At 40.3% G+C, this 27430-nt stretch overlaps 1 protein-coding gene across 1 annotated transcript in view; it reads right to left on the reverse strand.

Moving 5' to 3' along the window:
* Brs3 (bombesin receptor subtype 3) overlaps window positions 1-26676 on the reverse strand; it is a 37035-nt gene extending 10359 nt beyond the window's left edge. The window contains exon 1 of the mRNA XM_076561963.1: window positions 26524-26676. Within this exon, the coding sequence (XP_076418078.1) occupies window positions 26524-26533 (10 nt within the window). The 5' untranslated portion in view covers window positions 26534-26676. The remainder of the gene's footprint in view (window positions 1-26523) is intronic.
* Window positions 26677-27430: the final 754 nt, after the last annotated feature.

Genomic DNA, 27430 nt, shown 5'->3' on the forward strand with positions numbered 1-27430 from the left:
CAAGAAGAGGACTGTGGACTCCTGACAAGAACAACAAATGACCATAGCACTCTGAATCTGTAATTATGCTTCCATTCATATTTCTTTCTTTTGTTACTTCTGAGATGCCTTGGTTTCACATAATCCATTTTCTTTCCAGCAGAGTAAATAGCTCTGTGTACCACCTAGCTCATATGAAAGCAAGAGGGACAGTCCCTGTCTGTCCTCAGCAGGTGGCATGTTGCCTTGGCACCAGTGAAGACTAAATTGGGTGTTTGCTGCACACCCTGCCTTTCTTAGGCAGGGTGGTGGTCATGCGGGAGGGACTTCCCAGTGCGGCACTGCCAGAAACACTAAGGTCCCTCCTCCATCCCACCTGAACTCTAAGAAGACTCTTCTCCATCCGATGAGATCCTAGAAACTGGAGCTGGGCTTCTTTAAGGGGTGCGAGGCTGGTGAGAATGGCTGTGTTAAGTAGTATGGAGCCTCCTGACTGGAGTGGGGACTCTTTGGACATCTTTTGGTCAGGTAGGGGTCCATATGGACAGAAGGTTGTGGAATGGACATCCACACAGCAAGTTGAGGTTGCTGAACAGGAGGGATGAGAAAAAAGCTGCCAAGATCCTTCCAACCCCAGTCTACTTTTCTTTCTCTTAGAGTATATGACACTATTTGTAAAAGGACAAGGAAATGAACTGTTTTCAAGATAGCTAGGACACAACACATGTTTGAGTGCTCGTTCGTATGCTACGTTATGGACATAATCTCTCTCTCTCTCTCTCTCTCTCTCTCTCTCTCTCTCTCACACACACACACACACACACACACACACACACACACACACACACACACACACACACGAGTATCAAATTGGGTAAGTTGGTGAAGCCAGAAAATCAATTTGCCAATGTTACCACTTTAGAAGCTTCTAGAATCCAACCTCCACTTGTTCCATCCCCTGTCTGGTTGACTCTGTTCTTTGGCTCCCTTTATACATGGAAGTATCTATATTTGGCTTTTATGGGACTAGGGTATTGGATTTAGGTGATTTGTTACTCTTTACTATTTCTCTGGGTTTCAAGATAATGAATCTTGGACAGATGCTTGAAACTTTGGCAGTGACTTAATATCACCCAGTGATGAAGACTTGAGAAGGATATACAATCATAACTTTGAGACATATGAAAGCAAAACGTGGAAAGCAAGGATTCAAACTTTCCCCAAATCAATCCTCCTCTTTATTCAAGGATCAATACACTCTTTTCCAAATCCTTTATTCTGTTTTCTTCTTTCAGCTCCAAGCCTAGACATTCTAACTACCAAACTGTCCTCTCTCTCTCTCTCTCTCTCTCTCTCTCTCTCTCTCTCTCTCTCTCTCTCTCTCTCTCTCTCTCTCTCTCTCGTAAACTGAGGCAAGCCAACTGCATCTGTACCTCTGCAGAGCTCAGGACTGGAAACACTGTGTTCCAAGTCCCTCTTCTATTTCCCATAGAAGCAGTTTTACACTGATTATCAGGATGGATCCAAAATCATCCTCCTTGCTTCATGAGGAAGAGGGTCACCTAAAGGGAGACTTACTGGGGGTTGTAGCCCAGAGTAAGCAGGAAGTAGAAGGAGGAGTGTGCTCTGTGAGGTCTAGAGAATGGTCTACAGGCCTCTACTGCTTTGTGCCTATGCCTCTCAGCACTCTTTGCTAAGGGACTAAGACTGAACAGCTGCCCCAGGCCTAGACAGATGCCAGAGAGCAGAAGCACTGTTAGAGTCTCATTTTTTCCAGAGCCTTACCTATTTCCTATAGAAGCAACTGTATACTGACTAAAGAGGGCTTAGATCGAGACCTCCTGGGCTTGATGGCTAGCTTGGAGAAAGCACAGTGAGGGAATGGGTAGAATTACTCAGGCAGAAAACTTGGCATTGTCAAGAAAACAGTGGTACCAGCAGAGACATGGTGGCCGCCCTGCCCCTACTTAACTCGCTCTTCTTCACTGATGTTAGCCCAAATGGAGACTTGTAAGTGCACAGAGCAGACAGGACGTTCCTTTATTCACTCTCCAACTTTCGGCAGAAATAATGGAGAATGTATCCTGACCCTGAACACAAGGTGTCGGAGATCCGTTTTCTGGGATAGAGCAGCTGTGTTTTTCCCTTCCCAGAGGCAGGTGTCTGGAATTACTCACAGCTTTTCTGTCATCCTTCAGCTTTATCTATGTAGAAGGGATAAGTGTGGGTGGTAATTTGTGGTAGAAAATGTGCATCAATAGTGATCCTTGCCTCGTGTGATGAGCTGAAAGACAGCTCACAGGCTGATTTGCCGAAGAGGCTGGCCCTGTTAGGGACTTCTGAAAGTATTCTGTGGACTGGTAAGAACAGTAATGGAAAAGTTGTCGCCTCGGCCCCAGTAGCACCTCCTTCTCAGGCGTTTTTGACTCTGCCCACAGATGCACTGTTGTCTGCCATCCCTATCCTCTTGCTTTACAGAAGCAGGAGCCTCAAAGCCCTTTTCTCTTTCCCTGCTTTCTCTTTCTCTAGGGGAGAAGTGTGCTGCTTCGGGAGGGAAACGGGTTTTTCAGGACATGGCTTCTGGGGCTCTCAAACAGGTTCCAAGAAGGAAGAGGCCAGAGAAAACTAAGCATTTGCACTGGGACAATCAATCGACTGTGGTGGGACTGAAGTAGAGAAAACACTCGATTCTTTGCAGTGCATCCACATCTTTCATGGCTACTTCAAATCAGACAACACACACTATAACTACCTCTGATTCTAGCCACTTCTCTTGCCTTCAGTATTACCTCTGTCCTGCCATATAAGAAAGTGCCTGCAGGAAAAACTAGTCAAAAGTGAAGGAGCCAGTGCTCAGAGGGAACATCCCTGCTCCCGAGGCCTAAGATCACCATCACTTTGTATCTTGTAGTTGCCACTATTCACATCCCATACTCCAATGGAAGTGTGGCCTGGAATCCAAGTCAAGGCCTCCATTTTCCTAACTTTATTCCCCTACCTCTCTTCCATGCTAAGGTTTCAGGGAGCAAAATTCCATGGAAGCAGACTTTGAAGACTGCACTTTTGGGGTCCTCTCAGGCCAGGTTTGTATCATAGTTCCTATGCTTGGGAAACAATAGCACTGATGACTAAAACTGATCTTTTCTCAGGGTGTAATTCCTCACCCACTGTGGTCTATCCTGGATGGAAGAGTTCACATTGGTTCCCCATCCCCAGTCTCTCTGCTTCTTAGCCCTCCCTTTCCTTCCTCCCCTTACCAGTAGCTCCTGGGAGTTGACAGACTTACCTAACTATAGGAATAGCTTTATGGAGATGTGACCTATATGTTCACACAGAACCCAGTGCTTAGAAGACCCCTGTACCTACTTTTATCCTCTTAAAATAAGTTTTATTCCTTAACTATTCATGAGCACTAGGTCTCATATTTTCATTTTTTCCAATTCCCCAAATTCTACGTCATTGCTGTGGCCTGAAGTCAAACTAGTCCACATTTGGGATGTGAGATTCACTTTGTAGGACCTATGGTCAGCCATGATCCCTTCTCCAATGCCCCTCCCTTCTCCACACTACACCAAGCATCCTACCTAAGCCACTTTCTGGGGAAATCTCAGCAAAAACCTTGGCTTCACCTCTTTACAGAGTTCTGTGGATACCTTCAGAACAGTTGGTGACTTTTTGTGGTAGGCAAGATGGATGTGCCAATTCTTCAACCAGAGTTCTGTGATGTCCTTGCAAAGGCTGTCCTACTCAGGAAACCAGCGGACATCAGGGAAGAACTCTGAGCAAGAGGATTTGTGGTGGAAAACTGGATCAGATTCTTTCGAGTTTGTGGGCTTGGCTTGGTAGTGAGTGTCCCAGTCTGGCTTCTGTGCCACAAAGGCTGATGGGAACCAGCCTTTCACAGCAATTCTCCTGGCCCCAGGAGGAAGACCCTGAGGTAGGACACTACTCAGCACTGTAGTTCTTAGGAAGACTGAGGTGACAGTCTGTGGCCTTCTGTACCTTCTTTCCTTCCATCTGCCCTCCCTTCCTTTCCTTCCTGTCCTTTCTGTTCCTCCTTCGCTCTCCTTCTGCCACTGTCATTTCCTCTTTGCTTTTCTCCTACTATCAATAAGTTGGTGAAGTTGACTTGACTTCTAGAATACCAACTTGAAGCTCACAATAAGGTGCTCTAGCACCTCGCCAGAGGACCAGTGGAATGTCTCCAGGAAGGCAACTCAATTTGCCTGGTCAGATGGCCTGTGTGGACTACTTTAGCTCATGTTGGCTGTGGTTGGTGTTCTGATGCCATCACCCAGAGCCATAAATGTTCCAGGGAGGTGGGACCGCTGTCTTTTTAAAATATATATTCTCTGTATTATTTCTCCCAGAACATTTTCCATACCCCCATATTAGTGTGCTGTTGGATGTTCTCTATATTGTGAATATGTTGCTCTGATTGGTTAATAAATAAAGTGCTGATTGGCCAGTAGCCAGGCAGGAAGTATAGGCGGGACAAAGAGAGAGGAGAATTCTGGGAACATGAAGGCTGAGTCAGGAGACGATGCCAGCCACTGCCATGACCAACATGTAAGATACTGGTAAGCAACGAGCCATGTGGCAAGGTATAGATTAATAGAAATGGGTTAACTGAGATAGAAGAACTAGATAACAAGAAGCCTGCCACGGCCATACAGTTTGTAAGCAATATAAGTCTCTGTGTGTTTACTCGGTTGGGTCTGAATGGCTGCGGGACTGGCGGGTGAGAGATTTGTCCTGACTGTGGGCGAGGCAGGACTGGAGAAAACTTCAGCTACATTAGTGTTAAAGGAACAGGGAGGTTTGGTAGACTGACTTCTTGGCTGTGATTTAGGTGGTCTGGACTAACTCAGAAAGACAGTGGGAGCAGGTGGCACCAAGTGTAAGTGGGAGCTGGTAACACTTGAAAGCTTTTACTACAAATACCTCTGCTTTCCTGTATTTCAAGCCTGCATCAAGGACAGATGAAAAGGCACAGTGTGTCCACAGCAGGCAACTGGCATGTGGGCAGTGGAATGCATATGTATGCTGAAAGACATGGGGAGGCTCCAAGGGAAGGGAAGAAAAAGGAGTACTGGGGTCACGAATCCAAAGCAGTGCCTATGAAATGCTTTTGAGTTGGTTGTTTGGTTGGAGTTAGGGGGATTCATTTATTTGTTTATTTGCTTGCTTGCTTGTTTATATTAAGACAGGCTAGGCTAGCCTTGGCTAGCCTGAAAATCACTAGGTAAACCAGACTGGCTTTGAACTAAATGCAATCTTTCTGCCTCTGGCTTCCAAGTGTTGGGATTGCAGGCATGTGTCACCATGCCTCGCTTGAACAGGGCATTCAGTACAGGCACCAACGTCTACAAAGAAGATTTTTGGTCCCTAACAGAAAAGTCAACTAGAACAAGACTTATATTATAGAACAACAAACCCTGTAGACAGTAGCCTGGGCATACTTTCCCAAACACTCTGAGCTTGCTCACTCATTTTCTCTGAAGTTATCCCCAGCCCCTTTCTCCATGCGGCTGCTTACAAATGGCATTCTCTCTCTCTCTCTCTCTCTCTCTCTCTCTCTCTCTCTCTCTCTCTCTCTCTCCTTCTCCATCTTCCTATACCAGGAAGCTCCTGAGATTTTTGACTTGCTTTTTCTTTTAAACGCCAATAAAATTGTCATTGTGCTTCAAAAAAGTAAATAACCAAATAAAAGGGATAGACTGGCTATAATAGAGTTCTTACTCTTGACTTCTAAGCTGGCTAAGTGCAGTGACCTAAAAGGTTTGGAACAGCTCTCAGGGCTACTGATGAACACTTGCCCTTACTTACATCATAGTCTGCTGCCCACTTCAGGTTTTGTCTTGCCCAGGTTGTAGGATTCTTGAGTGTGAAATCATGGTTACTCTGACAGATGTCCTGCTCACAGTGAAGGGATAGAATGTTCCACTTCAGATCTGTCTCTCCTTCGAATTGCTGTGTCTGCTAGATCCCCTAAGACAAACTATCCATGGAAGGGACTACAACAGCTGATGTATCCTCAGGTATACTTATGGTATATTCATGTCTACTTATAAGGGTCACTGTAATGTTGTGACCCTTCTTTAATACAGTTCGTCATGTTGTGGTGACTGCCAACCACAAAATTACTTTTGTTGCTGCTTCATAACGGTAATTTTGCTACTATATGAAACATAATGTAAATATTTTTGGAGATAGAAGTTTGTCAGAGGAGTCACTTAAGATACTGTTTCTACCCCTTTCAGAAAGATCCAGATCCTCCTGGGTATAGTGAGACCCATCTTTTGTGTCCTGTGGCAGAAGCCTTGATGTAATCCTGTTGACTGAACAAGCTCCTCACCATTGAAGAAGCCGCAGGACACCAGTGTACATCAGTTAGTGTACAATACAAACTAGCTACCAAAAAGTTGTATATTATTATGGCTCCAGAAACCCAACATTCTGAGACCCTGGTTGAACTTCAGACCAAACGCTTTAGCTTCCACAGCAAATTATAAAGTTAAGGAAGGTGGTAATCAAAAGGGAGATATGAAACAAAAATACAGCATGAAACCTAAGATTTTTATCTTGTTGGAAATTCAAATTTCGATTTGGTTAGTTTAAATGCAAGTTTACATACAAAAGAAATTACATACAATTGAAGATTATCTATTCCAGCTTTTAAGTTTTATTTTAAACTATGTGTATATATGCGTGTCTGTGTGGGGGTATGTGCCCATGAGTACTGGTGTCCACAGATGCCAGAGATGTCCAATCCCCTGGAGTTGGAGTTATGGACAGCTGTGAGCCACCAAACATGGGTGCTGGAAACAAACTTGGGTCCTCTGCAAAAACAGTACACTCTTCACCACTAAGCCCCTCCAGTCCCTAGTACAAATTTGTAATAATAAATCTGAGCTAAAATTGTCTCTTCCAAGATCCACCAGGTGGTCAGTATGTCACATAATAACCATTAGTTAGTTCCTAATTAAAGTTTCTACTGACCTCTCTCTTTTAAGGCCAGGTCAGTATTGAACTCATGGAGATCCACCTGCCTCTGTCTCCCCAGTGCTGGGATTAAAGGCGTGCACCACCACACCATGCTCCTATTGACCTGACATTCCTTGAAGAGGTCCTCTGTTTTCTGCATTGGAGTTTTGGGACCCAACAGATTGTCCACTTCCACCAAAGAGGTGCTCAGGGACAGGAATTTCAGCACCAAACCACTTTAGGAGAAGGAAGACAACTGCTAAGAAGGATTAGGATGGTCTAATGGGTCTATAACTTTGGTAGAATGCAGAAATGCCCCTTTCACCCTCCCAAGAGACCTATCTAGATGCAGATGACTGAGATCTATTTATTAGGAGTATTTGTTTCTGCAAATTGCAAGGCTTCTCTGCTCCTCCATAATTAGACAAGCAGTCCCTATAAAGAGACCCTTGAGGAATTAGAGTTATTGAGAAACAATGACGTTAGCCCAATATAAATCTACCAAATTCTAACGTAACAAACCACCTGAACAAAGAAATCCTATCAGGATCCCTAAGACCAAAATCATCAAGCCCTGACCTGAGCATTTCTTCGTATTGTAGAGATGGAAATACTAGGCTTCCTTGGTTGACTAGATCTCTAGAAACATTGTCTTCAAACTATAGAACATTTGAGCACTGTCCAAATAAACAGTCCTCAGATGTAGCACCAAACCATAAAACTCAAATGCTTACATAAGTTGTCCTGAACTCCCAGGGACCTCTTCTACTAGATGTCCGCTGCAACTAGGGATAATTGGTGATACATCTTGTTCCAGAGTCCCTTCTGGCAGCAGGTAAATTTTCATATTGAGCTGAGGGGTAGTGAAACAGTGCCACCTACATACAAGCATCCTTAGCGGGGTCTTGGTACAATTGAAGCAAATGTCAGAGATGACTTGTGGATAAAATAGAAGTGATTGCACTCTCTGAGAATAAAACAAGAATACTGTTCATAAAGTTCTTACATGCCTAGCACACAGTAAATTGAACCTCATCAAAATCCAGGCATACAATTGAGTCCACAAATCTGGACTTTTGCAGTTTGGGGGGGGGGTTAATCGATATTTGTAGTGGTTCTTAGTCCTCACAAAAATCTCAGAATCATCTGGAGTCTTTTAAGAGGTGCCTCTGCCTACAGAGGTACCTAGCTTCAGGCTTCTGAATTAATTGTTCTGGTGTGGGTCTTCAGCCTTGAATTTTTTTTTAATTTCTCAAAGTGATTCTTAGTGTACAGCAAGGGTTGAAAATCAGTGTTAGTTGGGGGCTTCAGAAAGGCCTAACTCTGTAGCAGAAGGTTTGAATGAACACTGTCCAGTAAGAAAGCAGGCTTGCAGACTCTAAAAATAAGGCAAGGCTTTCAAAGTAGGATTCAGTGATGATATGGCATTTGTCTGTTGTTCTCTTTCTCTTTTCCCTGAGAAGTGAAGAGACAGCATTACAGCAATAACTGTACCCAGAGTGTTCCTTTTTCTGTTTTTCCCAGTAGAAATGCCACATCGTAACCCACTTTTGGAACTCACTGGTTAATGGAATGAATTATTCAATATTCAAGAAATTAGAGATAGCACAAACATCCTTTTTTCATGTCTACTTTGAACTCAATATGTTCGTTGGCAAATATACATGAGAATTTTTCTATCCTGTTTATTTCTGGGCACATCTAATCTATTCCAATGTTTCTTGAAGACTAAGTTCTTAGTCATTATTTTTTAAATAAATGAATATGGTTTTCCACACAAATCAGTGAAAGTGACCTTAGAATCTAGGACATATTCTAGCTAAGAGGTGTGTGTATGGAAGGCAAGCTTCCTGTCTTTATATTAGTGGCTTGATGGTAATTAAATTGTTGTGACTAAGAATCCCCAGAAGACTAGAGTAAGGGAAGAGGCAGAATTGCAACTCTGTGCTCATCTAGCAACAGTATGATTTTCCTACTTGAATATGCATTATTAGACCTCTGGAAGTTTTCAGCTTGATTATTAACAATTATAAAGAAAAAAAGCAGTTGGGTCAGGCATTTGTACTATGACATGAGAAGGAGGTTGAGTTGCTGGTAGAACACGCATTTGCCTAGCCCCTTCGCTTGGGTTTATCCAACTCCTTCTTCCTTTTGTGCTCACTTATGTCAGTCTAGTTATAATTTGGAAAGAGCTTTAAAGCATCAGTGAAAATGTTCCCTTAATGGAATCTTAGAGGCAGGCACATAAGCTGGAACCAATCTACAACCCCTTATCCAAAACCCTTGGGGGCCAGCTACATTTCAGAATTCAGAAAATTTTAGATTTTAGAAAGATAATATGGTACATATGCTCTATATTTCTTCTCATCTCTAATGGGTTCTGGGGCAATATCCCATAGAAAAAATGCATTAATATTTCTGCTGTGAAATGGATGTATATTCACATTAAACATGGTAGATAAAAAACCATAAATAGCAAAATGTCATTTCAGGACAGAATTTTGCCACCAAATGAGTTTTTAAATCTTAAAATTTGCAGATCTTTTTGAATATTTGGACTTGCAGATATGAGATCATGGGCCTTTAATAGGCAATTCTTAATGGAAAATGCTTAGGACAGTGTCTAGCACTTGAAAAGCATTAGATAACTGTTAGTTTGTTGTTGTCATTATCATAAGCTCCAAGGTAGCCACTCTGCCACATTAAAAAGAAACTCAACTGAGCTATGGACAAAGTCATCACTCCCTCTGCCCAGTACAGCGTTTCCTTGCAATTTAAGAGGACAGTCTACTGGAAGCCTTGACTTCTGATTCTGGCAAAGATGGAAAAGCAAATTTCTTCCAAACTTTCTTTCTCACAGTTCAAAAATTACTAGAAGCTGGAGAGATGGCTCAGCAGTTCAGATCTCTTACTGCTCCTGCGCAAGACCTGAGTTCCATTGCCAACACCCTCCTGTCAGCTCACAACCATCCAGAATTCCAGTCCCAGGGGAATCTAGCATCCTCTTCTGGCCTCTGCAGGTACCAGACATGCACATAGTGCACATATATACATGCAGGCAAACCACTCATACAAATAAAATAAAAGCAAATCCTTTAAAAATATTGGACATAGCACAACAAATGAGTATGGGGAGATTCTGAAAGGAGTAATGGAAGATCAGCTATCTTGTGAGCTCAGCACTGGAAAATCTCATTGGTGATGAGTCCTTTGGATTTCCCCAGAAGGGAGGTACTGTTAACTTAGCATGCATTCTGATTAGCTATCTACTGAGAAATTAGTGAGCCCTAATGGCAGAGATCAATTCTCACTTCCATTCAGTATCAACGAGGTGAAATGATAGAGCATCACACAGAGGTTCACTTTTGCCACAGAATCACATGGGGAACTGTACTTTCAGCCCATTCATCTACAATGAGACAGTGGAAATTATTTCTTACTTTTGCTGGGCCCAGTGGATATTTCCTAAATATCTATTCTCACATGAACTTACACACCATACCTAAACAGGATGGCTGCCTTCTAACAAAGAATGTCAAATAAGAACCAGACTCTCTTAAAACAGTATTCTTATGTGGTTTTTTACACCTAAATTAAATAGATGTTATTCTAAGCAATAAGAATCTATACCTGCTGTTAGCCAAATGTTCCCAGTGCTTTGTTCATTATTTATTTATTTTGTGGTACTGCCACTGAAGCCAGTGCTTTGTGTATGCTAGGTAAATTACTATCATTGAGTTTCATCTCAGAAAAGAACAAGGATGCTTTGGTAAGCAATGCCTACAAGATTCTGGCTCTTTCCAAACTTGTGGTGTGGTGAGGCCATTCTACACACATGCTTCAAATGACCATTTATTCCTTCAGTTAACGAACAGGCATTGCATTGCCAGTATGTGTGGAACTGTGGAGACAGGACAATAAAATACCTTTACTGATCATGAGGAGCTCACAATATTTGGACAGATGGGTAGATAGATGAAGGCATTAAATATTTTGTTGAGGGCATTCACAAGTTAGTTAAACACATGTGCATTTATCTCTACTGTCTCTTAAAAGGAAAAAGGAATGCCTGAAAGCATAAGAGCAAAAAGAAGATGAGAGAACTAATATAGATACCTTTAAATTAAAAAAAGAATAGAAACCTAGTGAAACTTAGCATACTAGAGAAAACTGATACCCAATCTCTCTAAAAGCAAACCCAACAGACAACTCTGGAAAAAACTGGAACTGTTGGTGTCTTAGTCACTGTTCTGTTGACCAATACAACTTATAAAAGAGAGCATTTAATTGGGGACTTGCTTGCAGTTTGAGAGGGGGAATTCATTATCATCGTGTTGGGATGCACGGTGGCAGGCAGGCATGGCATTGAGCAGTAGCTGAGAGCTTACATCTGATCCAAAGTTGGAGGCATAAAGAGAGTAGGACTGTTCCTGTTGTGGGTTTTTGAAATTGCAAAGCTCACACCTGTAGTGGGTAGCCATTCCAGCTTGGATCTGGAAGTTCCAACCCCCATTGAGACTCTGGCAACTGTCACGACTACGAGGCGGGGCGAGGGGAGCTGAGACAGGACTAGCTGCTCCCCTTTTCGGGAATGGAACCGTGTAGGCGGTCCCTGGTTATATGGAACTTTGCAGGCGGGTTTAGGTACCCGCCAGCTGGGGAGGAGGCTGAGGGTAGGAGCCGCCCAGGCCTTTGGAATTTGACCCACGTGGGCGCCAGATATTGGGGAAAATTATAAAGGCCACTCCACATAGTTAAAAGGAAGATTTATTTAGTAGATGACTTACAAATGAAGGAATAGATAGGTTGCGGGGGTCTGGGGAAGGTGTATCGCAATCCAGCGGTGTTCTCTGGAGCTCTGCTCAGTCAACCTCCACCATCCAGGGTCCAGGCACAGAGAGTGCGCTGGCCCATCCAGCTCTCGGGTTTCCAGCGCCTCCCCTCGCCCCGCCTTGTAGGCGTGACAGTTGCCAGAGTCTCAATGGGGGTTGGAACTTCCAGATCCAAGCTGGAATGGCTACTCACTACACACACCTAGTGACACACCTCCTCCAATAATGCCATACCTCCTAATCCTTCCTAAAAGAGTCCACCTACTAGGTTCCAAGCATTCCAACAAATGAGCCCATGAAGGCTATTCTCATTCAAACCACCACAGTCAGTAACAGGAAACTGTTACTGAATTGTTTTCCTTCTTGTTGATTCGTAAATGTTTTTTGCATATTGTGGAACTACAGAAAGAAGCAGGGAAAATAGTAGGTCAAAGGGATTACAGGACACTGACAAAAGCTCTAAATTTTGGATTATTGTGTTTCCAGAAAAAGAAGAGAAGTCGTGTTAGAGTTTCAAAAATGTTTGAAGTTGAGTGCAATGGCGCATGCCCCTAATTACTAGCACTTGGGAGCTAGACATATGGGCAGTGTTAGTTCTACACTAGCCTGAGCTACAAGACAAGACTGTCTCAAAAACTATTTGAAAAAGTAATGTCTAATACATGCCAAATTTATAGAAAGATGTAGTCTTACACATTCAAGAAGTGAATCAATCCCCAAGCAATATAGTCCTAAAGAACTATGTGACAAATATACATCACAATGAAACTCCTGAAAACTAAAAACAAGGGAGGAAATCTTGAAAGCACATAGAAAAAAAATGAGACATTATGTATAGAGAAACAACAATTCAAATCACAGTGTATTTATCACTCGAAACCATGAAAGTCAGAGATAAGTGATTCTGGGGAATATGATCTATTACAATGATGCCAAGATTTACCAACCTCTAATGAGACTGACAAAGGAAAGGAGATGACCAGTCACCAGCTCGGATATCACTACAGATCCTCTAGCCATTTCAAGGTTAATGAGGGATTATTACAAACAAGTCCACATACATAAATTTAACTGGTAAGATTAAACAAATCAATGACTTGAAAAGAACAAACTACCAAAACTTGCTCATCATGAAAAAGATTATCTGAATCACTCTATTAGTATTACCAAAATTGAATCCATACACTTGAAGCACCCAGAAAAAAATCTCCATACCTAAATAATTCCATTATCAAATTCCACCAAATATTTAAACCTGTGGTACAAATGCTATACAATCTCTTCCAGAAAGTAGAACAAGAGGCAACAATTCCCAACTTAATATATGAGGCCCTAACATGAAGACCAGGAAAAAACTGAGGGAAAGAAGAAGAGGAAGTTACATTTAAGTCTATTGAGCTGACTTCTGTACCTGCTGATAAGACTCATTCTGCATGTGGATGCCCTAGTTTCCCAATGTGATTTATTGAAAAAGATAATTCTATCTCCATTGCTTTTTCTTAATACTTTTGTCAAAAAATATTTGTCTGTGAATGTATGGGTTTACTTCTGTGGTTTTTATTCTTTTCCATACACCCATGTATCAACTTTATTCAAATCTCATGCTGATTTGATTGCTATGGCTTTGTACAATATTTTGAATTCGAAGTTAAGTGGTCACAATCTTTTCTACTTTGTTCTCTTTGCTTGAAATTGCTTTGGCTATTTAGGGTGTGTGTGTGTGTGTGTGTGTGTGTGTGTGTGTGTGTGTGTGTGTGTTTCCATACAAATTTTAAGAATTTTTTTCTAGCTTAGTTTATAATATCTTTGGTATTTTGATAGAGATTACAGACATTTTAACAATCTTAATTCTTCCAACCCATGCATGCAGTATATCATTCTGCTTTTGTGTTCTCCTCAATTACTTTTGTTAATGGTTCATAATTTTTATTGTAGATGTAGTTTACCTCTACAGAAAAAATATTAGTGCATGTTTTATTATAGCTATTATAAAAGCAATTGTTTTCTTGACTTCATGGTAGGGAGTCTTGCTCATGTATTCATGTACATGTGTATGCCAGAGGTCTACATTGAGTGTCTTCTTCAATCACTCTTAATCTCATTGAACCTGGAGGTAGCAGATTTAGCTAAAACAAACCCATTGATTAGTGGGCAAAGAAAGTGAAGTGCATATTCACAATGGAATGCTATTCTGTCATAAAAGATCAACGCTCTTTGATTTGTGACAACATAAATGAAATTAGAGATAATTATGTCAAGTAAACTTAGCCAGGCATGGAAAGATAAGTAGCACATGATGTCATCCACATGTGGAATCTACATGGATTAATTACCTTTCTTGTTGCTATAATAAAATACAATGACAAAAGGAACTTAAAAAAGAAGGGTTTGTTTTTGGCACAGTATTCCAGGTAGTCTTCCATTGCAGGGAAGTAATAGTGACAGGTTCTTGAGTCAGATGGTCACATTACATCTACTGTCAAGAAACAGAGATGAATGCTTTTGCTAATCTGTCTCCTCCTCTCTGTGTAGTCTAGTACCTAATCCCAGAGAATGGTGTTGCCCACATTTACAGTAGGTTTTCCCACCTCAATTAACATAATATTAATAATTCTTCACAGGTGTTGGGGAAACTTGTCTCCTGGGTGATTCTAGGTCTTGTCAAGTAGACAATATTAACCACAACACTGCCAAAAGTTGATCTCATGCAAGCTGAGAAAAGAATGGTAGGTATAAGAGTAAGGTTAGGAGCCTAGTAAAAGAGGTAAGGGAGGGAGTTGTTTGTGAATGTATAATAAGATATATTTAGACAAAGTGAGGAGTTCTGGTGTGCAATATAAGCCAGTAGGTTGGATACAGGTAAAATAATATACTATGTATCCTTAGTATCTAGAAAGAAATACTTTGAATGTTTTTCTTTTTTATTAAATTTTTTAATTCATTTTACACACCAACCACAGATCCCCCTCTCATCCCTCCTCCTGCTCCCCCAACTCCCGCCTAACTCCCCCCCATCTACCCTTTATCCCCTACTCCAAAAGGGTAAGTTCTCCCAAGGAGGGACAGCAAAGCCTGGTATATTCACTTGAGGCAGGATGAAGCTCTTCCCCTCTGCCTCAAGGGTGAGCAAGGTGTCCGACCATAGGTAATGGGATCCAGAAAGCCAGCTCATGCACCAGGGATACATCCTGATCCCACTGCCAGGGGTCCCTCAAACAGACCCAGCTACACAACTGTCTCCCATATGCAGAGGGTCTAGTCCAGTCCCATGAAGGTTCCACAGCTGTCGGTCTAAAGCTCATGAGTTCCCATGAACTTGGTTCAGTGAGAAACCTGGTGCTAGGGAAATTCCCAGGAATCCACAAGGATGACCCCACTTAGACTATCCCATCCCACAACAGTGGTGAGGGTGCCTGAACTGGCCTACACTGGTAATAAATCAGATTGGTGACTACCCTGTCATCATAGATCCTTCATCCAGTAACTTATGGAAGCAGATGCAGAGATCCACAACCAAGCACCAGGCCAAGCTCTAGGAGCCCAGTCGAAGAGAGGGAAGAGGGATTTTATGATCAAGTGGGGTCATGATCATGACGGGGAAATCTACAGAGACACTGAATGTTTTTCTTACCACAAATAAATGATTGTATGAGGAGAAGACATGTTTAAATATTGTACAATGTATACATGTATCAAAGCATCACATGTTAACCCACAAATCACATAATTTTATACATCATTTAAAAATAGATTTGAACCAGTTTTGATGCCACATGTCTGCAATCCCAGCATTTTGAATATTGAGGCAGGAGGATTATTAATTCAAGGCCAGCCTGGGCTGTATAGTGAGTTCCAGGCCAGATTGGGCCTACACAATGAGACCCTCTCACAATGAAACACTGATTTTTTTTAAGTAGTGAACTATAAGGTTGAAATGGTTTGTGGCTTCTAGTATACAACTGTTCAATAAAATACTAACAAATAGAATTCAGTAATACACAAAGCAACCAAATGGAGATTATTTCAGGAGCACAAGACTAATTCAGGAAAATTATTCAACGTACACCACCATATTAATAGGCTGAAGAAAAAAGCCCACAAGGTTTTATCTATTGATATACAAATGAATTTGATAGAATACAATATGAAAGAAAGAATGCTCATTTTTTAATTAAGGGGAAGGGGTGCTTTGTACAGACCATCTACAAAACCCCTGAAGCTCTCATCATCCATAATATTGAGAGACTGAATCTTTCTCCTAAAAGATCAGCAATAAGGCATTTAAAATTATTCTTAACACTCTTATTCCTCCTGGTCCTGGAATTCTAACCACTTCAATAAATCAAGGGGGAAAAGATAGGAAGTTGAAAAGGATGAAAGTTGATGGTATTTTAAAGTCTATGAAGTAATAAATGAGCTTACAAAAACTTTATAATATAAGATTAGCACACTAAATTATTTTGTGATAGATGATTATATTTGATTATTTGTGTGCAATCATTCTAATTATTGTTGCTACTTTTCATTTTCATTTATTTATTAAATAATTTCTTTGTTCTTTGAATCTTTCATACATATATACAATGTCTTTTGATCATACCTGCTCTGACTTCTCTCCATCTCTCCACTGGACTCCACTATCCCATCTCCCTCCCAACTTTATATCTTCCTTTTTATTTATTTATTTTTAGTCTGTTTATTCGTTTAACCCATTGAGTCCCGTGTGTGCTGCTCATCTATACATGGATATAGGATCATCCACTGGGGCATGAGCAACCTACCAGTTGCCGTATCCTCAAAGATAAGTGACTCTCCCTCCACTGGAAGCCACCAGCTGCCAGTAGTTCCTCAGCTAGAGGTGAGGCATTGGGAACCACTCCTCTATCCATGCTGCAACTTTACTGGCTTGTTCTTGTGTAGGTGAACACAGCTGCTGAGAATGCATATGTGAAAAACTCGTGGCATGTCCAGAGGAGAGCATTTCACTGTACTCATCCCCATTCTTTCACTCTTACAGTCTTTCTGTTTCATGTTCTGTGATGTTTCCTGAGCTTTGGGGATGAGAGATTGCTACAAATGAACTCTCTATAGCTGAACACTCACAGTCACCTATTCTCAGAACACTGAACATCATTGAGTTTCTCTATTAACCGCTATCTACCGTAATAAGAAGCTTCTGTAACCGAAGTTGGGAGCAGCACAAATCTGTGGATATAAAAATGAATATTTGAAAGGCAGTTTGACAACATGACTAGGTACTCCACTGGGGTCTATGACTTTTGATCTGTTTTATAGTACCAGCCACGAACCCACCCCCCACCCCCCGCCCCGTGGAGGAGACCTTGAACCCAATCAAGAGAACAATTGGTTACCCCCATGAACAGTTCTGCCACTATGGCACCGGTGGACAGATCTTGCCTGGCAGGTCAGTATTGCAGCATGCAAGGTCCAGCTCTGGATAAGATCATTGGTGTGCTTTCTCCACCAGCAGCCTGTAGCCCTTTCTAACACTAGCCAGCAGGGAGAGAGTTTTCTGGTAAGTTCAGGATTGAATTCTCTGTATCACACAACCAAAATATGTGGTGTCTTCAGCAATAGGGTCTTAATATACATTGCTACATTTAAACGTTTATAGACTTTAAAAATGATAACATTTATATAACAGGCATGATACAGAAATATGTTTGTAACTATGCAAATACAGCACACAAATATACTATAAAATGGAATTGAACTAGCAATAATGGAAGAAGGCCTAATGTAAAGGGCAAGGGGTTATTAAATAACAGCTTTTGATTTATCCATTTACTGGAAGTTTGAAAAATAAAAATATATTGCTTACATTTTATTTGCTTTTGAATTTTAAAATTAAAATTAGCATAAAAGTGAGAGGTTTCATTATAGTACAACAAATTCTTTTACATCCCTAATACATTAAAATTAAATATGTGGAAATGGGAATTAACAACACAATTATTTTCAATTACTCTAAAGAAAAGGCAATGCTCAGCACAAATCTAAAATGTATGTGGGACTTATCTGTTGGAAGTTATAGAACACTGATACAAAAATTATAGAAATCTAAGGCATCAATTACCTTGTCTATAAGTTGGGAAATGCTATAAAGACGCAAAGTCTCCCACCATACTAACCTCTCAGGTGTAATGAAATTTCTATCAAAATTATAGGAAGGTATTTTATTGATAGAAATAGGGTTTTTCAAAAATATATTTGAAAAAGCAGAAGCTAGGATACCTTAAAAGTTCTGAAGAAAGAATTTCTCTATCTAATGCTAAGACTTGCTACTTAGCTGCAGTAGCCAAGATGGTGTGGTATTGGCCGATAAGAAGACACATAAATCAATAAGATAGAATGAAAGACTCTGAATAAATATGTTCAATTGATTGGTGACAAAATGTAAGAGCAGTTAGATACAGGAAAGACAACTTGTGATCTAGGGCTAGGCAAAGGAGTTTTTAGATGTGATAGTAAATATATGACCCATAAGGGAAAAAAACTCTGCTCCATTAAAATTATTTTTTTTCTGTAAATATTTTAGGAGAACGAAAATACCAGCTAGAGACTTGAAGAAAATATTCACTAACTACATCATTTTTTCTAGGGCTATCGCAAGTAACCACAAACTTGCTTCCTTCAAACAACAAAAATGTTTTATCACAGAGTACTGGAATCTCGAAGAGCAACTTGAAGTTGTCTGCAGGTCCAAATTCTCTTGGAAAAGTGTAGAGGAAAGAGTCTTCCTCATTTCTGACTTCTCGTGGTTGCTGGCAAACTAGTGATACATTTATAATAATGTAAACTGCCTGCTTCCTAACAGTGCTCTCCTTGTGTAAGCATACCTCAATCTCCCCTTTTCATAAGGGTATAAGCCCTTGAATTAGAACCCACTATAAACCCCTATGACCCTAGTCTATTTTGACTATATCCCCAAAGACTGTATTTCCAACTAATGTCAGAGACTTGAATTCCTTTGGGGATAAAAAAATTAAGGTAATAATATTAACCATATACTCAACATAGACCTTATACTAATGATATATAAAGTACAATCAAAACTCAACAGTAAAAAAAATGGTTATAAAATAGGCAAATTATATCAATAGATATCTCACCAAAATGATATGGATATCAAATAAGCACAGAAAAAAACATTTGATGACAATAGCCATTTGGGAAATACAAATTCAAACCACAATAAGATAGCACAACATACCTATTAAAACAGATGAAATATAAAATAGGATAGCACTAAATACTGACAAGGATGTGAAAAAACTGAATCACTCAAACACTGCTGAAGTGCTGAGGGCTTTAAAATAGTGCAGACTCGGGGAATAGTTCCTCAGTTTCCTAAACTCAAACACACATTTACCAGAACAGCCCAGCAATTGACAGACGGAAATGGGAACATATACTCACATAAAAACTGATCACTGTTACTCACATCAGATTTATTTATAATATCAAAATGCTGGAAATAGTCTACATCTCCTTCAATGGGTACCAGTTATGTAATCTCCATTATAGCCACACAATAGACTGTGACTCAGCAACAAGAAAGAGGGAACTGCTGATAGCATCCAGTGACCTGGACAGATCTCAGGAGCATTATACTTAATAAAAACATACCTCAAAAGGTGGTATACTATAATTGTAAAGTAATTATAAAAACAGCAAATTGGGGTTTTCAGTGATACGAGGAGGAAGGTCAGGTAGAAATACAAGTTTGCACGGGCAAGTTATTTTGTGCTAGTGGACACAGCTGTTGTGCATTTGGATTGTGTAGATGCTTGCACCAATCTACACAAGGTAAAATTTCACAAAACTATTCATCCATATATAAATGTATGTAAAGTGACACAAATTGACTAAGGGCTTTCTCAACAGTATTATATTAATGTGAATTCTCTAGGTTTTGATGTTGTACAACAGCTGTATACAAATTTGTCATTGGGGTAACAAGGCACACAGGACTTTTTCTACATTTTGCAACTTTTGATATAATTATTTCTAATTTAAAAGTTGTAAAAAAGTAAAAGGTGTGAATGCCATATTTTAATTATCTTTGGCAGGGTTGACAGAGGTATTATTAACCTTATTTAGTAATAATAAAGATTTACTGGGCCACTGGGATAAACATTCTACCAGTGCCTTGTATTCATAAGAAGTAGATAGCGTTATGTCATTCCCATTTTCAGATCAGAAACTTGAAATGCTGAGACATTGGAAAGCTTGTCTTAAATTCAAAAGCTGTAAGTGGCAGAACAGAGCCTTGAACCTTGGGGTCTACCTGACTGCAAAGCTTGTGACCCTATGCAGAAGGCCGTCAGAGACCCACACTTGGGCAGTTGTGAAGCCAGCTGACGCATCACATGTCAGTTGAAGAGCTGTGCTTGGAACACAGCCAGCATGCAGCAATGGCATGCTTTTAGTATTATCATCTTTCTGATAATGATTTGTTAGTTGTGGCCTTGGCTTTAGCATTGAAAGGCATCTGGTCTCTAAATGTACGACAATGTTTCAAGCCCTTACCTACACAATCATAAAGCCCCCTACCTCTTAGCATCTCTGTGAATGTAGGCTGAAATGAAGGGCGATGATGTATGTGCAAAGCTCTCTGTAAACAGTAAGCTCCCCGCATGGTAGCAACAGTGCAGTTTATTCCATTACTTTGCCTCTAGATTGGCAGCTAAAAAGCTTTTTGCCTCTCAACCATGCCACGATCCACAAGCTCATCACCCAGCTCACTCGCTGTGTGTTTCTATGGCATCAATCACCATAGTTTCTAGCTTCTCTGACAGAAATATTAGGTGAAAGGCAGTTTAACAGAAGGAATCTGTGAATTTGATTCAAAGAACTCCATCCTTTCCACTTCAAATCAGTGTTTAGCTGAGCAGCCAGCAGCAGGTCACAAATTTACCACGGCCCCCATTATTAATGATCACTGCTTCCCAATCTCTTTTGCAAAACTTTAATAAAGATATGCATTCCAGGTTAGATTTCTGAGGTTGTCAATAACTGATAGATCTTTCTGAAATCATTTTTGTCTTCAGAGATACGTTTTCCACAGTTGTTTCCCTACAGCAGGATTGACAACCTTTGACCTGTGTGCCATCTGGTTTTGTAAGACCCGTATGCTGAGTCAATTTTACATTTTTGATGTTTGAAAAAAAAATTCTTAAAAAATTGTGCCACGTAAACATTGCATTAAATTCACATTTCAGTGTCCAACAACCAAGCCTTTCATTGGAACACAGCTACTGTCCTTGTTCATGAAGAATCAAGTGATGGTAAAGGTTAAAATATTAGCTAGTGGGGGCCCTGTACAAATAAAGCTTGTCAACCTCAGCTCTACACGATAAAAACATCAGTAATCAGTAACAGGCAGGTCTGTACTCAACCTCTAGTTAGCTACTAACAATCCGCCTCACTCATCCCACTTTCCTCTTGGCTTTCTCTAGGTTTTGAAATAACATTGATCTCCCCCAGTGCACAGCAAGGAGAACAAGGTCTAATATTTGTTTCATATTTTTATCCCACAGGGTGCCTAGCACAGGGGTTTACTCATAATAGAGCAAATAGACAAATAATGAGTGTTTAAAAAACAACAGAGATACATCGAATTTCCATAGCAACTGTGTTTCAGGACTGAAGGGTCACTGTGCAGAATCTTTTCTTTATAACCAGTCCATTCCGTTCAGGGCTGAGGGTTAAATGTGAAGATGCCACAGGTAAAAATGATCTTGAAACTCAGAAGCAGGTAGATCCACAAATCACACTTCTGTTTAGGTGTCTGATGTTTTACTCTTGGAATAAAGATATTTCAAAACGAATCACAAAACCCACAGACCATAAAAGAAAAAGCTGATAAATTTGACTAGAATCTCTGCATGACAAGAAACTCCCAAACAAAGAAAATGACAACTGATTGTATGGGTGGGGGAGCGCAAGAGAGGATTAATATCAGATAAAGACTAAACTGCACCAAATGAACTGTGCTTATAAATCAGTAAGAACAAGACCAACACACCAGAGAAAAATTGGAGAGGAACAAGCACCTTACAGGCGAAAAAAATACAAATGGCTGCTGAAATGTTAAAGAGGTGCTCAACTCCAGTAATAACAAGACATGCAAATTCAAGCCAGGTGGTGATAATAGCACACACCCTTCTTTTTTTTTTTTTTTGATTTTTGAGACAGGGTTTCTCTGTGTAGCTTTGCGCCTTTCCTGGAACTCATGTGGTAGCCCAGGCTGGCCTCGAACTCACAGAGATCCGCCTGGCTCTGCCTCCCGAGTGCTGGGATTAAAGGTGTGCGCCACCATTGCCCGGCTTGATAGCACACACCTTTAATCTCCACACTTGGGAGGCAGAGGCAGGCAGATCTCTGTGAGTTCGAGGCCAGCCTGGTCTACAGAGTAAGTTCCAGGACAGCCAGGACTGTTTCACAGAGAAACCCTGTCTCAGAAAAAAAGAAAAAGAAAAAAGAAAGAAAGAAAGAAAGAAAGAAAGAAATGCAAATTTAAAATCATCATAGTAACCTCTGATGCTGACAAGGTTGAATGGCATACTTATGGCCTAAGGTTGGGGCAGTAAGCACTCTCACACATTGCTCCTAGAAATAGTATAGTGTCCTCTGTGTGTCTAAAAGGCACCTGTCTTTTGATCTAACACTACTAGAAATGTATTCTGCAGAGGTGCACGTTCATCTGTCAAATGATCTATACCCAAGATTGGTCATTGGGGCACTTGCAAATTTTTACTAACTGTTAATTGTGAAAAGCAATGAGTTCTTATTAGGGCATTTTCATACCAGTGGATAAGGTATTTGGCTTGTATTTATCTTCCATTACCTTCTTTTATTCTCCTCCAAACCAGTAAAATATTAGAAAAAAATGAAATATAAATCAAAAGAGATCTGTTCAATCCAACACCAATACTATGTTATATTTGACATTGTAAAGAAGTGATTTACATTCTAGAAACAGAAAAAAAAGGTTAAAATGTCTATATATGTCTTTTTGCACATTTTTAATTTGTGTCATGTGATGAGGTTTTGGAGGGAATGAAGGAAAGGGAGAATGCTGTAATTAAATTTTAATCTCAAAAATCAAAATCAAAATAAATAAATATTAGTTGTTATAAAAGCAGAAACACTAAATTAATTAATTAATTCACTTTTTAAAGTGTTTATTTCTTGTGGTTTGCTGGTAAATACAGACTTTGTTATATTATCATCCAGTATGCCTTTGTTATACCTTTCTTGTATACGTTTTCAGTAGTTAGCAAATCTAAAACGTAAGGACTTATTAATTCAGGTGAGACTGTAAGTGACTGGTTAAAACTTTTCATGAATAAAAGTTGTTTGAGTCTAGGACTTTGCCATGAAAACAGAGATTTGTAGAAATGCAAACACATTTTAATTTCACAACAGGCAATGATGCTAATGAACATAGGCAAAAATTCTCACTTCTGTGGAATCATTATTTTTGGCACTAGAAGCATAAGTAGGACTATAATTCAAATTTCTAATTATTCTCCTATGCCAAATGCATCAGCTAGAGGTTAGTCATTACACATATTTATAATGAGTGACAGTTTCCTCTTCTGCACCCTCTTCTGTGCAGCCTAGGGTAGCTCATGAGAGAAAAAAAAGGTCTCTGCAGGTTTTTGATCTTTCTCCACAAATACCCAAGGAAATCTGCATCACCGATGTTTCTTCTATAAGCTAACCAGCATTTAAAAGCTCTTTCTTCTCAGAGCGTATTCTTTCTAAGGATGAAAATTAAAGTATGTACATGTGGATGTTAAACAAACACATCAGTGATTAACTCTACTTGCACTAAGTATCAGATCTGATCTCACAGTAGAAACCTCTACCCTCCAAATGGTATTCCACACGAGGCCTAGACAATGTTTGCCGACAACATTAGCTGTCCTCCTCCATATGGTAGTGTTGCCTGTTTGCCATGTTGCCTCCCTTATCAGTTTGTGAGCATTACAAATGTAGGTTGGACGTGTCATGTTTTTTACCCTTTAACCTTTCTTCTCTGTGCTTGCGCAAACATTGGCATAGAAAATGTGCTGGGTCAGTTGTTGAATGAGTTAATGAATAAGCGCCCCTCGCCACCGCTGTTTTCTGTCACAGATGTAAAAGCAAGAGTGTTGATATTACCCTCCCCTCCTCAGCTATAGTCTGCCACCTTGTTTTCCGCCTTTCCCTTTTTCAGAGTGCCTTGCTATCCCTCTATAGAGCCCCTGCTCCCCCCACCATGTGTGCATGTGTGTATAACAATAGTCATTATAGAAGAGGGGGCTATGGGAGGAGTAATGACGTAATAGAGTGCTCATGCAGGAAATTCTCAAAAATTAATAAATAAATAAATAATTGAAAAACCCTTTTTAAAGTTTTTTTTTAAAAAAAAAAAAAAGCAGGAGTATTTAGTGACTTGATTGCACAGATTTCAGAGTAGAAGCGGCAGAGATCCTCAGTAGTGCTTGACAGTCTCCGTGAACTCCCCTTTAAGTCATATGGTCCACAGCTACTGACGTATGAAAAGAATCAAGTGTGAAAATCCCACAGAGGAACCTGAGAGATGGCTCCGCATGTTAGGAGTTTGCAGCCAAGCCTGACAACTTGAGTTCAGTCCCTGGAACCCATGTGGTGTAAGGAGAAAACTGACTGTTCTCTGGCATCCCCAAGCTGTCCTCTGACGGCCACGTGTGCACATACTGTATACAATTTTCAAATGTTTTTGTAAGAATCCCGAAGAGTACTGAACCTGAGCCATCACCCCCATGACCTTCACATCAGTTTGTTTGGTTCATTACTTTATTCATTTTATTTTGATTTCTGTCTTAATTCGTATCCTACTGTAGGTGAAACCAGTCTAGACAACACTGAATAGAAAAGCACAGAATTCAGATGAATTCACCTACAGCATAAACATCTGTTCATCATTTTAAACATAAAATCAAAATAATACATTTGAGTCCATGACCTGAATTAAGTGTGCTACTTTTATCAGTTTTGTCTCTTGTCATTCAATAAATCTAGCAATTAGAACACCACGACCACTCATCATTTTAAGTAAAGTTTTAAAGAAACAGCCACACCTCTGTTTTTGTGTTGTCTGTGACTGCTTTCAGAACACAGTCAAGTCGCTGTAACAGCGAACATATCACCCACGTATCTGAAATATTCACTGGCCTTTTTACCGAAGAAAAACCCCAACTTGCCGACTCCTGCTATCTCAGAAGGATCCCATGACAAGCGGTATCAAGAATGGAGCATTCATTGAACAAGCAGTAATACTGCACTGAGCTCCAGTAACTGTCAGGGACTAGGAAATTATAGGATCACAAAAGTCCAGAAGAGCGTTTGTCTGGAACATATGCTCAGCAACGAGAGAAAGGACAGATTTTCTTATGACAGTAAACAATGACAAACTTCGAATCTGACTGTTTCAGTGAAAAGCCGCCAAGCATAGCACAGCGATCTGAGACAGAGTAATCTGCTGTCTTTCACGGAAGTAATTATGTGTTTTCTAGAAAATTGGAAGACTGTCATTCATTTCAGCTGAAAAATTCCTAACTCACCTAACTGATTATCTCAACTAACACATTAGACTGAAAGGACAAAGACTCCCAACTCTGTGAGAAATAAATAAAGATACTTGGTCCATCTTTATTTATGCAGCTATGCATATTGATTTCGCCACTGCTCATGAATATTCTAGTGGTCAAGACAGTTACTGTACTCACTTCACATGCAAAGGAAAAGCTATGCACAGAGGAGGGCAGCAACCTGCACAAGTCACACAGCTCCCGAGTGGGGGTCGGAAATTACTCTAGGACCAGAGAAGATGCTGACAAGCTTGGTGATCTGAGTTCTGTCCCCAAGAGCCACATGGTGGAAGGAGAGAAACGAGTCCTGCGCGTTGTCTTCTGACCTCCATACATGCACTATGGCCAGGGCATATTGCAATAACAAAATCCTTAAAGGGAAAAAAAATCAAACTATGTCGTTTGGCTTTGGAGTCTGGGAGTTTAAGCCCAGAACTGAGGCCTGGAGTTTGGATCCTAGCACCCACATAAAACCCGGACATGGTCCCCAGCACTGAGGTAGTTGAAAATAAGAGGGTTTCTAGAGCTTGCTGGCTGCCAGTCTAGCTCCAGACTCAGTGAGACCCTACAAAACAATAATGTGAAAAGTGATAATAGAAGGCACTGGCACTCTCCTCTGGCCACTGCACATGCACACAGATTCATGCACCCTCACAAACATGTTCATACACCACACACATAGAACCTTTAATACTGTGGTTGGAATTACCTGAGAGGTTAAGACCAAAAATCTCATTATGTCAAAAATCATAGAATCATCTCTCTGACTCCAGTATTAAATGATTTAGTCTGCATTTACATGTACCAAATTGTGAGAATTACAAGGAAAAATAGAAGACACATCTTTTCATTCATTCCACAAATAATAGGTGACTGAAATGTACCAATCTATATTCCAGGCTCTTCGAAGAAAATAGTGAGCAAAACAGACAAAAAGTCTTGTGCTTGTGTCCTCATAGTGAGAAACTTACAATATGCCGCATATAATCTACGTGACCTGCCTCCTTCAACCCACCCAGCTCTCATCAGCCTTACTGTACAAATGAGAAAATTCAGACTTAGAGAGGTTAGGTACTCACCGAAAAACATCGTTAATAAGCGGCAGAGTCCTGGTCTACTTGCTTGCAAAGTCTGTGTAGGAACTTGATGGCCAACTGCCTGGCTAGCTAGCGTACTTATAGTCAACAACTGGCCTTAAAGGAATCTTTCCTTTCAAGTGTATCAACTGCAATGGTAAGACCTTATTCTGTGGAGGTCCTATCAGAAACTGAGCCAACAGGTTGGAACACAGATTCCTAGGGAAACGATGACCCTTTTGCCTCTGGAAAGGAATGACAAAGAAGATTGTTGAGACTGATATTCTTCAAAAATGCCAGGATCGATATACTAAGATAAAGACTCGTCTCCAAGACTGTCCCAACCTCTGACTGAGGAAGTGGCAACATGCCTCAGAAACAGAGCTCACCAAGGAAGAGGAGAACTGAAAAACATATTTGTGCCTTAGGCCGTGAGTTCAAAGTCGTCTAAGAATGTATTTGTTGCCCAAGGTAGCCTCAACTGAACACCTTGTCACCCAGATCCTGAAAGAACATGCTCCTCCACGGAGCAGCTTTCGAATTTTCAGTGGCAAAACTCAACTGCAATAATTCAGAGTCAAATCCTTCAACGATTGTCACCCAAATGTGTAATTTCCTATAATTTGGTGGGACCTTCAGAAATAATGTCTACAAAACCTGAATGGATTTGAGTATCCCAAAATTCAGTTTTTAAGTCTTTTGAACTTGTGTTTATGTAGCTAAAGCATAACTAAAATCCGTATAATAATGTAGTAATCTTCACTATTTTATCATCTCAACTACTGTTAAACATTTATAATGTTTTAACAATCAATTGCTATACATTATATCCAGCTGGCTGGGTATATGCTAGGATTTGGGCTGGCAAGGGAGGTAGGGGGAAAAGAATTCATAGCTGAATCTGAGGATT

The sequence above is a fragment of the Peromyscus maniculatus genome, chromosome X, assembly GCF_049852395.1.
Source record: "Peromyscus maniculatus bairdii isolate BWxNUB_F1_BW_parent chromosome X, HU_Pman_BW_mat_3.1, whole genome shotgun sequence".
Lineage (NCBI taxonomy): Eukaryota > Metazoa > Chordata > Mammalia > Rodentia > Cricetidae > Peromyscus > Peromyscus maniculatus.